This window comes from Nanorana parkeri, unplaced genomic scaffold (genome assembly GCF_000935625.1).
Source record: "Nanorana parkeri isolate BGI_ZX_2015 unplaced genomic scaffold, ASM93562v1 scaffold2552, whole genome shotgun sequence".
NCBI lineage: Eukaryota > Metazoa > Chordata > Amphibia > Anura > Dicroglossidae > Nanorana > Nanorana parkeri.
Window position 1 is genome coordinate 88,673 of NW_017308820.1, and position 13,364 is coordinate 102,036.

Below are 13,364 nucleotides of genomic sequence, written 5' to 3' on the forward strand. Positions count from 1 at the left end.
GGCATAGTGTGCCCAGCATAATAATGGATGAGTACTTGTGCAGCATAGATGTTGCTGCTGCCAGCCAGTAGCCTAGGCAAGCGCTCCTGTAGATTGGCGGACAGTCAGTATACTTGGCAAAGATCTGTGCCCCACCACCTCTCACTCAGCTGCAGCCTCAAAGAAATCTGTGAACAGGATCTTACTCTATCTTCTGGCTGCATAAGCTTCTGTTCAACCTGCAGTCATTAGAAGCCTTTTTATTTCATGCAGCTCCGGAGAAAAAACAAGAAGTGGGCTACTTGTTAGCTCTCATGTCACTCCAAACCAACTTGCTACAAACCCACATCTGATTGCAGTGGGATGACCCACAGCCTCAATTTCACCCTGGTAATCTCAGAGCTGGCAATGGGTCAATAATAGGATTGCTACACATTTAGATTTTAACCAGGCTGCCTTTGACCTATTTGTTCAGTGGAGAAGGTTCAATCTGGTTGGCAAAAAGTCCATGCCTGGTCAGTAGTCAGTTTCTCAACCAACATAGCAGTGTTTCTAACAGGCTACCTCTAGTGACATGATGCTTCTTTAACATGCAACACTTTTTGGTTAAAAAATGACTGAGATTTTTTAGTTTAACTATATGCCTCTATAAAAACCACCCCTGTTTTAAACGTTGACCTGAACTTAAAGAGGTAGAGATTTGAAATCTTAAAGGGAACATCTAGAAATACTAAATTGTAGAGGTGCACCGAAATGAACATTTCAAAACTGAAACCGAAATGAAAAAAAATCAGGCCGAAACTAGAAATGTTTTTTATTCAAAAAATTTTACATTTTTTTATTTTATTTTTTATAAACTTTGACAAATTTTTATATTTTATTTATTTATTCATTTTTATAAAATATTTTTATTTTTAACTTTCATTTTAAGGGCTTTGGGTAAATATTGGGGGTCTAAACAGACTCCTGATATTTCCCTTTTACAATAAAAAAGAGATTGAGTCCTCAATCTCTTTTTCTCCAGCCCCTGTTATCAACTAACAGGAATCCTCTATGCTGAGTGTTCCTGTTCATTCATAACATGTGGATATAGTATGTTTACTATATCCTCAATCATGAATGAACAGGAAGTGATGTAGATTACTTCCCATTCATTCATAATTGAGGATATAGTAAACATACTATGTCCTCAATTATTTACGAACACTCAGCGATCACTGACTGCTTGTACCCGCTCCATCCTGACACACTGTCACAGGAGGCTGGGCGGGATGGTGCGGGAGGAGAGCTCAGCCTTCTGTGACAGCAATGACAGCTGTTTCCGCCCACACCGCCGCTCTCCATCCTGGATTGGCTGTCACAGGAGGCTGAGCCTCTTCCCGGGGCGGTGCGGAAGGAGAGCTCAGCCTCCTGTCACAGCAATGGCTGTCTCCACCCCCACACCACTCTCCAGATCTGTGACAGGAGGCGGAGTAGTGCGGGGGAGAAGAGACGCCAGCCGCTCACAACGCTCTCCTCCCGCAGGGCTCGGCCTCCTGTGACAGTTTCTCTCCTCCCCGCTGGGACACAGAGCAGCGCCCAGTGGGGAGGAGAGAAAGAACGGATGCACCGCTATTTTGTCCAGAAAATTGTAGTTTCGGCATTTAGACAAAAGTGCCATTTTAGCCCAATATGTTTCGGTGGGTGATATATCGGTGCAACCCTACTAAATTGTGCCTAAGAAGTACCCTGAAAATGTACCGTTTGCCTCAGTGCACTTCCTGTACCCTGGCACATCTGAACCTTGAGCTTAATAACTGTATATATGCAGCGTGATATAGTTTAAAGCACTATGCCTATGACTGCTAGTCTTGTAGGATTTGGAATTAAATTTAGTGACTGTTCTCTCTGCGGGATAGGAAGTTGTATTTGAGCACCTGCAGTGCAAGCATTTCCTTGCTTATGCTCCATCAATGCAATGGATCTGTGCTTTCTTCACCTCACCTGGTGCTTCTTGAATATTATCCTACCAGCCATTAGATGACAAATCATCGGAAGGGGGGGCATGTCTGACATGAGGAAGCACGTCCCTGCTCCTCTACAAAGATGGACACCTCCATAGTGAGACAAATTTTGTAGCAATACAAAATAAATCAGTTGCAAGGTGCCTACAGCCAACACTGAAGACTAGTCATTGGACCTCTGCTCAAAGGAGCGAGCTTGGAGCGGTGGCGACTTTTACAACACACACAGGGACCATGGAGAAATGAAGTAGTCACCCTCCAGAAGGAAGGACCGTTTTAGCACATATTTAGAGATGATTTGAGGATCTACAGCCGAGTGATACACAAATAAGCTACACTTTTGTTAATAGTTAGGGTACCTGAATGCATTTTTAAGATATAACTCCCGAGTTTAGTGTCACTTTCAGAAAAAAGTCAGCTGCCACGCTGATGTGTACCTTTCATGTTCTGTAGTGTCCAGTGTACAAGGCAATGTCCTATTGTTATACCACCACTACACTAAAGCTGCTGCTGATTGGGTGCAGTCACTGTTCAACTGAGAATTTTCTGCATGGCTCCTCCAAATTTTTGATCGAAGAATGACAGGTAGAAGGCTGCTGGCAGAGCCACCTATTGAGCGAATTTTGTCCAGTTCTTGATGAAATTTGCTCCGTGTATGGCCAGCTTTAGCTGCATCTCCATGAGAGCTTTTAATGACATGACAGAGGATGTAGTATCTGCACTACTTAGCAGGAAGTAAATCAGAGCACAGTTTCTAATCTAGGGAGGCCCTGAGCAAGAGCACGCCAAGCAGGATGTGTCAAGGGACTTGTCTTTTCACAGCCTACAAATGACTATTTTTACTTTTGGAAGATCTTCTGCCTATCATGTCTGTAAAAGCATGTAATATTGTCCTGTATACGACATATACCTATTTATAGTTTTATTGTAAACTCAGTGTAATAGCAAGATGATATTTGTTATGCATTTTAACTTTAAGTGATGTAGAACTTTGGGTGCTATGAGCATACATGCAAGATGTAGAAAGAGTATTGTATTCTATAACAGATTACAGCAGGGGTAATGTGGGTACCAATCCAGAATTTTTAGTTTAAGGGCCTGTTCACATGAGTTTCAGGTCCTGATCAGGTCCGGATCTGCAGACGCGGTGCTACTGATACAGTGCGTTTTGGCCGCGTTATGGCCGCGTTTTTGATGCGTTCCAGTAAAAAAAAAAAATTTGCTGGAGTGGGGCTGTTAGTATGTTAGCTACAGTGCAGTGCGTTTTTGACGCGTTTGCATTTCCTGACCGTACAAAATGTGACATGCAGTATTTTTCTGTCGTAAGCTGAACGGACTGCGCATGTGAGAACTGTAGCCCATAAAACACATAGGGATACATTGGGATGCATTTTGAGTGCAGGAGCGTACGGATCAGGTCAGCACACAAAACGGACGTCGTGTGAACAGGCACTAAGGGTAACCTTCTTTTGTATAAAGTAGATGGTGTAAACGTTCTGTGATCTTCACTATAGAAAGAATTGGATGGCAAATGTGGTAATATAGTAATTAGTTTAAAAGTATTATCATATATGTGAAAGGACAAGTGTTTGGATATTTTCACTCAATATGTTTTGCAAAGGGCTAATCAAACTCAGGTAGTCCAGCAGAACATTTACAGAGCCCTTCATCTTAAAACTAGAAAGTCTCCTGTATTATGTGAATGCAAAAGGAGAAGCACTGCACATCTGCATAGTGTAGTAAATCCTTTAATAATGGAATAAAAACACTGTTTTAGCTCATTCATTAATTATCTACTACGCCATGCCAGTGCACTGTGTTTCTCCATTTGTATTGTATGCTCCTACCGTATGTAACCACCAGCAGCAAGGCACAGAGTGAGTATCAACAATTCACATTGCCATTTGTCCTGCACAAATCTGTAAACATTTGTTCTGTGCGAATGGAGGCAAAAATTTACATCCTTAGTATATTTTCCTTCCAGGTTGCATGTAATACCAAGTAAATTCCACATTATGGCCACTATAAAGAGCTGAGGAGTATAGAAATAGGTATTTATTGTCTTTGCTCTTCACTGAGGAGTCCTCAGCCATCTAGTGGCCATAACAGAATTTTTTTCATTTACAAACATATACCTATCAGATTCAGCACTCACCAGAAACGTCAGACCCACAACTATAAACTCTTGTGTTACAGCCTCCCAATCATCAGTTCTCCTCCTCCTAACTCTTTGATCACTCCTGACCTCCACACCAGCATACTGTAGACGGGATCACAGCTTCAATTCACCTGCAACTTTCCACTTCTCCTCCTGTATATCAGGCAGGAACTTGATACACAGTCTCAGAGTCTCAAACAAAATAAAACCAGCATAGCGTAACTCCACTTTATTTAAAAAAAATTAAACATAATTACAATCACCAGCTCCGGCATATTTGACGTTTCCTCAGTTGACTTCGTCAATAAGAAATGGTTAATTTATATAGAAATTTTCCTGTACAATTTATTTTTATATTTTAGGTGATTTAAACCTTTTCTGGGCTTGAATTGATGTGGGCTCAGAGCGCTGACTCCTGATCAGTTTTTTTTCTTGTCTTCTATTATGTGGACTTTTTTTGCATTTAAAGTGCAGCTGAACCCAAAACATTTTATTTGTCCTGGTGAACGTTATCACTAAAAGTTAAGGAGAAAATCCCAAATTTTGGTTTGTCATCAGAACAGGAATAGAGGGGAAATCTTCCGATGGGCACACTAGTTCTGGTGACCCTGTTGACCCCCAGGGATTTCCCTCGCTGTTGAGGGATTTCCTCTCACTCACTGTTGTGGCTATTGGACTGGAAGTGAAAGAAAATCTCTCCAATGGGACAGAGATGGCAAGAAAAAGCTGACAGGGGTTATAACCTTCCCTTACTCAATCCAAAACAAAAACAAAAAGATTTGGCTTCAGTTCTACTGAAGTGCATTGGCCACAATTGTTCCTGGAAATTATTTATTCTTTTGAAAAAACAGAAATTTTACTGAAAACTAATCTTACTTCCTCTACACGTTGATTGTTTTCCCAAGGATGTAAATCTATGTGTATATATGATAACATTGAGGGAATATGGGAAGGGTCTTATAATCTCTGCTGTTTCCCCAGTCTGCAGTGGTGAAGATTGCTTACAGGAAGACCAGTGCTATAATGGAACGACTGATAGATATGTGGAATTAGAGTGTAGAGTGATTAGGAAAATGTGGGCTAAATATAGTCTTGTCTCTTCATTTCTGGTGACATTTTTGGTCAAAGGTCATGGTGAAGCAGACGATAATACAGGAAATGGTTAACACGTTATGCCAGTGGATAGTACTGTAGAGAGAGAACCATTGTAAGGAATATTGTAGGAAGGGGAATAAGCAAAGGGTGTGTGGCAATAGACAGTGGATCCATTGTCACCCCGCACCCTCAGGCACAATGTGTCCTCCAACATGCATGTGATACAGAGCATGCTTTCAGTAAGGACACTTGGGGCTGGGGTTATATCTGACTCTGTGCCATAGTCATAAATACCATGCACTCCCCTATGCTATCAGTCTTGTCCTTTGTGTTTATACATATCAACTACCCACTGTGAAATCAGTAGACTCACACGCAAAAAAGGCCTACGGTGCATTCTTGAACATTACATATGTACTGTGCTATTTACAAACTGGACTTGAACTTTGCACTTATAATACAATAAAGACCAACTCCACTGAAAGATTTTCCTTTACTTTTGGGTTGCCTGGTGAAGGGTGAGAGCCTTTGTCCGTTGTTTTATATTGCCATCTGCCTAACACTGAAATTGCGCCTCACCCCCTGTCAAATCCAGTCCTCATTGCAAAGAGGTTACACTGGCATTCAGCACTTATCCTGCCCTAATGCAAGGTTCATTACATATTATTGTTGCTCAAGCCCTAAGAAAGGGGCATTCTAATTCCCCCAAGACACGTTGACTATATCTGACACATCCATTCAAATAAACAACCTAGATGAACCTTCAAGCGAGATGTAAGACCACTTTTTCAAGAGGTGCTCCTAACCACTCATCCAAGATTTGATCTTCTGTTGAGCAATTCCCCCCATCCCTACCAGATAGGCAGCAGCCTTGGACCATAACCAGGTCCATAAACTACATGCACACTGTCGTTACGGGCTATCTCCCTCAAGTCCCCAGTCCATCCCATTTTGCATATGGGTGTCACAGGGACAAGAAGTGAAGAAGGATCTCTATGATGTCACAGAGAAAAGTAAACAAAGTAAATAGCACTTCCTCTATCTATCCAACTAAAAGAAAATGTGTATGAAATTGAGCTTTTAAGATATTTTCCTAAGTCATCAAACTGTGTTTACCATGCTATCGTGCTATTGATACCATATTCATCCTCTCCCAGATGTCGTGGCGCCCGCAGTATCGCAGTTCTAAATTTAGGAACGTATACGGCAAGGTCGCAAGTCGAGAGAACTGTTATGAATGTATACCCATCACCAAGAATGTGCATGACAACTCATTCTGTGCTGTCAACTCCAAATTCCTGGCTATTGTCACCGAGAGTGCAGGAGGGGGTGCATTTCTGGTGATCCCCCTCCACCAGGTGAGTGGCAAAACTTATATTTTATTTAACAAATAGGAGAGGACTTAAACCAGAGGTTGTCCAGGCATTTTATAATGAAGGAACCCCATACTGAAGCATGTAGGCTGCCATTGCTGGTCTCTACTTCTAAAATTGCTAGTTGCATGGCTTTCATGATCATCCAGTGGCTTCAATATTTCCTGACAAGTACACAGAGCAGGCGTTTTGACTTCATGATGCTTCACCTGGTGTGTGCTTTCTCTGGGTCAGTGACTCAGAAGGTTTTTTGAAGCCAGAGATTGCCAGACAACATACATTCCAGAAGCAGGTCAGCAGTGGCATCCTACATTATCTCCATCTAGGTTTCCTTTATATTGAATGTAAAACTATGATATTACTACTGAGGTTCCAACATTGGCCTGCTGAATGCCAAGGGTGAGGCTTAGCTTAGGGTGGATGGGGCTTAAAGGACTACCATCATTTGAAATATTTTAATGACACCTGTGCTAATAAAGTGTTATTTTTGCAGTGCTTTTCTTAGCTCATATAGCTTCAACAATGATGGGGAATTTCCATCTTACCATGAAAATAGGGGCCACCTTTCATACCAGTATACTTTACCAACTTACTTACAATGGCTTTATAACAATGTACAGTACATATTTGATATATAACATAATATCCCTATTCTAAGTGTCCGATAACTCATCTATAAACAAGTATATAAAGACACATCCCCTCAACAAGACAGGCACATTCTCATAATTTCATAGTATGAAGCATTAGCAAGCACAAAACAATACTGGAAATGTTTCAAACAACTTCTTCTCCATGGCCAGCTGGTTTCATTATCCACTGTTTGAATACCTAACAAGTTTTTATGAGTAATATTTTTCTCCTCTAGAATACAAACCTCCTCTAAGAGTATCCACCGGAATTTTACATTTTCTTTCAAAATTATTTTTCCCTAAAGAGGTTTCTTTGGGGCTGACAGATCTATCACCCTTCACCCTTAGGTTAGGTTCTATTGATTTTGTCAGGCCTAATAGAGCTGCAATTATCATTCAGCCAAATTTTGATGTTACATGACAACTAACCTACATATGTCATGGCACAGACACTGGGTCATATAGACTACAATAGTTGTTTTAAACATAGTATTATTTGATAAGATATTAAGTGCATGGTTTCAAATGTGTCACCTGATCCCCTCTAATTTAAACGGATAAAATAATTTGGGAAGTTCAAACATTCATGCAACACGTACATGTTGCATGAGTGTTGACAAAAATATTGAGTAACACATTTACTTTAACAAATATCAGATCAGATTCTCCTTCCATTTCTGTTAACTATGGAGGAGAAACTTTGGAGGAGAGTGTAATACCCTGATAGAACCAGATAAGATGAAATCAGTAGCCAAAGAACGTTCTAATTTTACCAAATCCACATGCGCACCAAAAGATGAAATAACATTAGATCGCTATGGAACACACCACTTCCTCTTGCCTTGCTCTTCTAGTATTTTGTGTTCCATTTGACCGATCTCCTCTGCTAGCTCCTGACACCTTGTACCCTTGGGCAAGAATGTTCCAGAATGATTGGCTGGCTGCCCCAGACACTACTATACTAAACTAAGCCATTTGGTCGCATTTAAATATCCTCATCACCATTAAAATAACAAATGGACTTCATGCAATAAAAAACATGGAAGCACCAAAAAATATAATCATTTTGAGCGCAGATTAAAATATTCAAATCTTTTAAATAACACACACATACTGCTCATTAAAATGTTTCCTATTTATTTATAAAAACTTTGTATATATATATATATATATATATATATATATATACACACACACAGTATATATGTGTACTTCAACTCTGAGCTTCAAAAAACCTAAGACCGTTTTTATAGCGTATGCCCACGATTCAAGGGGCTCCCATAAGAAATATATTTGGGAATTATAGCCCAATTGAACCTTCTGTTTAAACCATTCCATGTACATTAAAACACAATGGTGTTTAAGAACTTACAGTTAGTTTTTTACTCTAAAGCACCACATGTCTCAGTTGAAAAGCCTGTCCCCTGCCAGCAGCTGCAGAGTGGGACCCTTGCCCTCTGTGTGGAAGTAGTGATCTCTCTGCAGAGGTCTGGCACACCTGCTACTTAGTCAGAGTCAGAAATCTCCAATCAATTTGCTGATTGCAGAGCTATAGGTCGGACTTAGCCAGGGGCATGTCGGACATCAGCAAAAAGACCACTGCTTCTATGCACAGAGCATACATCCCACTCTGGACTTGCTGGTACAGGACAAGCAGTTATACTCAGTCTGTGGCTAATTCTCAAAGAAAACTAAATATAAGACTTTGCACACCTTTTGTTTTGATCCTCCTGAAATGTATTTAGCTGCTTTAAACTGGAAGTTTAATTGGGCTTTAACAAATGTACTAATTCACTACATGCTGCCTACATTATAAAAGTATTGTTGGTCTCACTTTTTATCAAACTGACCGGTTCGCTTTAAAGTCCAACTGTGCCCTAGAAGAAAAATATGTCAATAGCTTCTGTGTGCATTAGAATAGTCAGTTAGAAGAGTCTTAAAGCAAAGATATAATTGGCAATGTGTCATTCAGTGCCCAAGCTTCTGCTGAAAGGAGCAGTATTACATTTGATCACACATCCGAACAAACTGAACAAGACTCCTTCAATGTCAGCTGGAGCATGTCCACTATTACCAGATCCTGAAGGCAAAAGCACAATCACGAGGAACTCTTCCGTACCAGGAGGTTATATACTTGAAAAAAATTCTAAGAAATGCCATTTTTAGCAAAAACAACATCCAGGTGAGCTGCAAAGCAACAGATTAATTTTCACCGAGACTAATCTCTCCAAAACCTGAAAACTGTCATGATAGAGCGAAAACATTTAGGAAATGCAGTGGTTAATAAATAAAGTGCTACGTGCAGTGACTATATAGAAAGTGCCTTAACCCACAACAGACAAGAAGATCTCCGCATACTCTGATGCTCTGATTTCTGATTGGTTGCTTTGGGTTTATGCCATTATGCTTCATCATTGCATTTTGAAGTATCATATAACATAAAATATATTTAGGGACATATTTATAAAGCAATTAATATCAACATTCACTGCTAATAAATGTTCCTTGTGTATGTGTTTTAAATGACAGTGATTGATAGACATGTAAATGTTGTATCCGAATGGTTACCTATATGAATTTCGTTAAATTCAGACATTCGGATGCATCTGAATGTTTTAATTGGAACATGTCCAAATGCGAATGAATCCGAATGTTCATTTAACAAAAATTTTGATCCGTCTGAATTACATTCAAAATAAAACTTAACCGAACATGTGACTGTTCTCAACCACATCAGATTTTTTTTGGTCTGTATAGGATTTCAAGTACATTTGTGGATCGTTCCAAAATAAAAATTCAGACGGATACGAAATCCGAATAACAAACTGAATAAAATCTCAGCTCCCAAAAACAAAAGAAATAAAAATCTGAATCAATACAAAACAAATGTGTTGCAGGGTTACATGTCTAGTGATTGATTCACCACCAGTGACTGTATGATGAATGACACATTCACTACTTTATAATATGCCCCTAAATGTTATTTGCAAATTGCAGCTCCCCATTTTTATAATATTGATTTTTTTTTTTTAAAGAAACAGCTATGACATTTAGGTGACTTCAAAAGTAAGAGTTGAAATGTGATGAGAAGGAATTATGTTTTGTTATGTTATTTAGCCATGTACAACTTGATCAAATGAAAAGTGGTCATTCTATTAAAGTTTGTGTCCAACCAAAGGTTTTTTTCTTTGTTTTTCATAGAAAAGGGAAGGTTTAGAACCCCTTTCAGGTTTTTACTGCTATCTGGAACTCCGTTACTCTCACTTCCTCTCGTGCTGACAACAGTTTCACCTGAGTGGAAGTCTCCACTCTCCAACAACAACACAGGCAGAAAAAAAATGATTTTCTTTAGAAGAGTAAGGTAAGGCTAGAAGAACCCCCGTTGGATTTGTATTTCTGTTTGTGTCCCTTTTGAAGATTATACTTTACTTCCTGTCTGGTGGAACCATTGTCAGCAGGAGGGGAAATCTCTGTAACGGAGCCCTGGAGAGCAGTAAAAACCTGTCCTATCCAATCTTCCCTGCCCTATCCAAAACTAAAAAAAAATATGTCTGCATGTACAGTGAATCAGATAATGCTAGAAAAAGAATTATCATATCAGTTGCTGTGAGGAATTGCTGATCCAGTTTTTATATCCTATTTGATTATACCAATATTAGACCACTGTTGGTGTCTTGTTCCAGCGTCTATTTTGTTTATGTCAGAAAAGCAAAGACATACAAATCGGTCTACTGGCAGTGTATAAATTCAACATTTTAATACATTTTTGGATTATATGTTATTTTAAGCTGTTACTTCAATAATAATGATCAGAGCGTTTTGCATGGGCAGTCTGTGTGTAGGAGGAGGGAGGAGCTACTGACAGGTGTATCTGTCTGTCCTCCTCCCCCAGGTCTGCATTGTAGGGGGTTCACCTCTGAAATGTTCTGTGCCTCCCCCAGACTGGACGCATTGAGCCCAACCACCCCAAGGTGTGCGGGCACCAGGGCACAGTGCTGGATATTAAGTGGAACCCATTCATTGAGAATGTCATCGCCTCCTGCTCCGAGGACACTTCGGTAAGTCATTATATCTGCTTCATCTTGATGTATTTCACTTAGGACATAATATGATAGCACTCCACAGAGCATTTGCAGGACACAATTATAGTGACATAGCATCAGGATACATAAGTAGTGACATAGCATCAGGACACAAATGTAGTGACATAGCACCTGTGTGTGTTGTAGCCACTGATTTAAGTTCGCTCCCATGATTGACTACAATCTCAATACAAATGATTAAACTAAACATGGGATTGTAGTCCATCATGGGAGCGAGCTTGGAGCGATGGCTACTTTACAACACACACAGGGACCATGGAGAACAAAAGTAGTCACCCCCAGAAGGAAGGACAGTGTCAGCATGAATTCAGAGATGATTTGAGGATCTACAGCCGAGTGATACACAAATAAGATACATTTTTGTTAATAGTTAGGGTACTTGAATGTATTTTGAGTGTTGTATTTTAAGGGCCCAGTCTTTGCATTAGAGCTGCATTGCTTAATTCAGGCCCAGCGCAATGACAAACTGAAATCCATTGTTTCCAAAAGGCCCAGTACAGAACAATGTGCTGTTAACGTGACACTAAACTCAAGAGTTAAACCTTAAGTCCCCGTTCATACCAGAGCGTTTGTAGCTAGTATTTGTCAGCACAGAAAAGCTCTGCACAATCCTGTAAGTATGCACCTCTTTTTGGGGAGATCAGCGCAACGTGACCCTTTTTCATATTCCTAATCGTACTGATATGCCCAAAAAAGAAGCTCATGTACTTTTTCCAGCTACCAGCTTTTTTGTCAGGACGACGCTATGCTGAGACGTGAATGGGGACTATAGAAATCAATAGGATTTCTTGTACGGAGCTTTTCCGTGCTGACAAATATGAGCTACAAATGCCCTGGTATGAACGGGGACTTAAGGTTTAACTCTTGAGTTTAGTGTCACGTTAACAGCACATTGTTCTGTACTGGGCCTTTTGGAAACAATGGATTTCAGTTTGTCATTGCGCTGGGTCTGAATTAAGCAATGCAGCTCTAATGCAATGACTAGACCCTTATAGGATAAAAAAAAAAAAAATCAAGCATTCCCATGTACGGAGTGCATAAATAAAATTGTGAAACATGAATATGAGAAGATGTGCCAACCAAAATAGTAGTTGTGAATAGGATCCAAGGCCAACACTGTCCAAGCTAGTTACAGACTGTCCAAACAACCTCCTATTAAGTGTAATGAAGTGTGAAGTCCCACACTAAGCATTTCGTCACTAAGGAATTGATCGGGTTACCCCAATGAAGTCCTTAAGGTGGCCATACACTGGAAATTTTAGCCGGTTCTTGAAATTCGCAGAATGGGTGCCACTGTTGGCACCCTTTCGGCCGACATCCCTCAATCAGCTGGTCGTAAAATCTTCCTACGAACAGAGATGGCTGTCAATGAGCTGCCAGCTCTGTCCACTGTCAGAGTACAACAGAAGCAGCGAGGATTCTTTGATTAACATGCTCAAAGCGTTAATGGGGGAATCTGCTATATTTTTTTCGTTCATGCCGTTGGTTGAAGGAAAAAAATAGGGCAGTGGATGACCAGCTTTAGTAATGAAACACCTAGGGCGTGCCTTGACACCCCATATCACATGCACTGTGTTAAGAAGTAAGCAGATTACATTTAGTCCCTTATTACTGTTAAATATATATATATTTTTTCATTTTTGGCACACTGTTTTTAGGATCAATACATTGATCCTAATAAAATATTGTTGAGCCAAATTTTTTTGGGTGCACATGCAATGTGCACTCAATATGCATCAAATCATCAACATACAGGCGAAACTCGAATAATTAGAATATCGTGCAAAGTTAATTTATTTCACTAATGCAACTTAAAAGGTGAAACTAATATATGAGATAGACTCATTACATGCAAAGCAAGATAATTCAAGCCGTGATTTGTCATAATTGTGAGGATTATGGCTTACAGCTCATGAAAACCCAAAGAACCCCAAATCCACAACCTCAAAAAAGTAGATTATTACATGCAATCAATAAAACAAGGATTGTACATAGAACAATATCGGACCTCTGAATGGTAC

At 39.9% G+C, this 13,364-nt stretch overlaps 1 protein-coding gene across 1 annotated transcript in view; it reads left to right on the forward strand.

Annotated features, from left to right (window-relative positions):
• Window positions 1–13,364, forward strand: part of CORO2B (coronin 2B) — a 52,333-nt gene that overhangs the window by 18,531 nt on the left and 20,438 nt on the right. Inside the window, exons 2-3 of the mRNA XM_018573809.1 lie at window positions 6,393–6,593; window positions 11,182–11,298. Coding sequence (XP_018429311.1) covers window positions 6,393–6,593; window positions 11,182–11,298 — 318 coding nt within the window. The remainder of the gene's footprint in view (window positions 1–6,392; window positions 6,594–11,181; window positions 11,299–13,364) is intronic.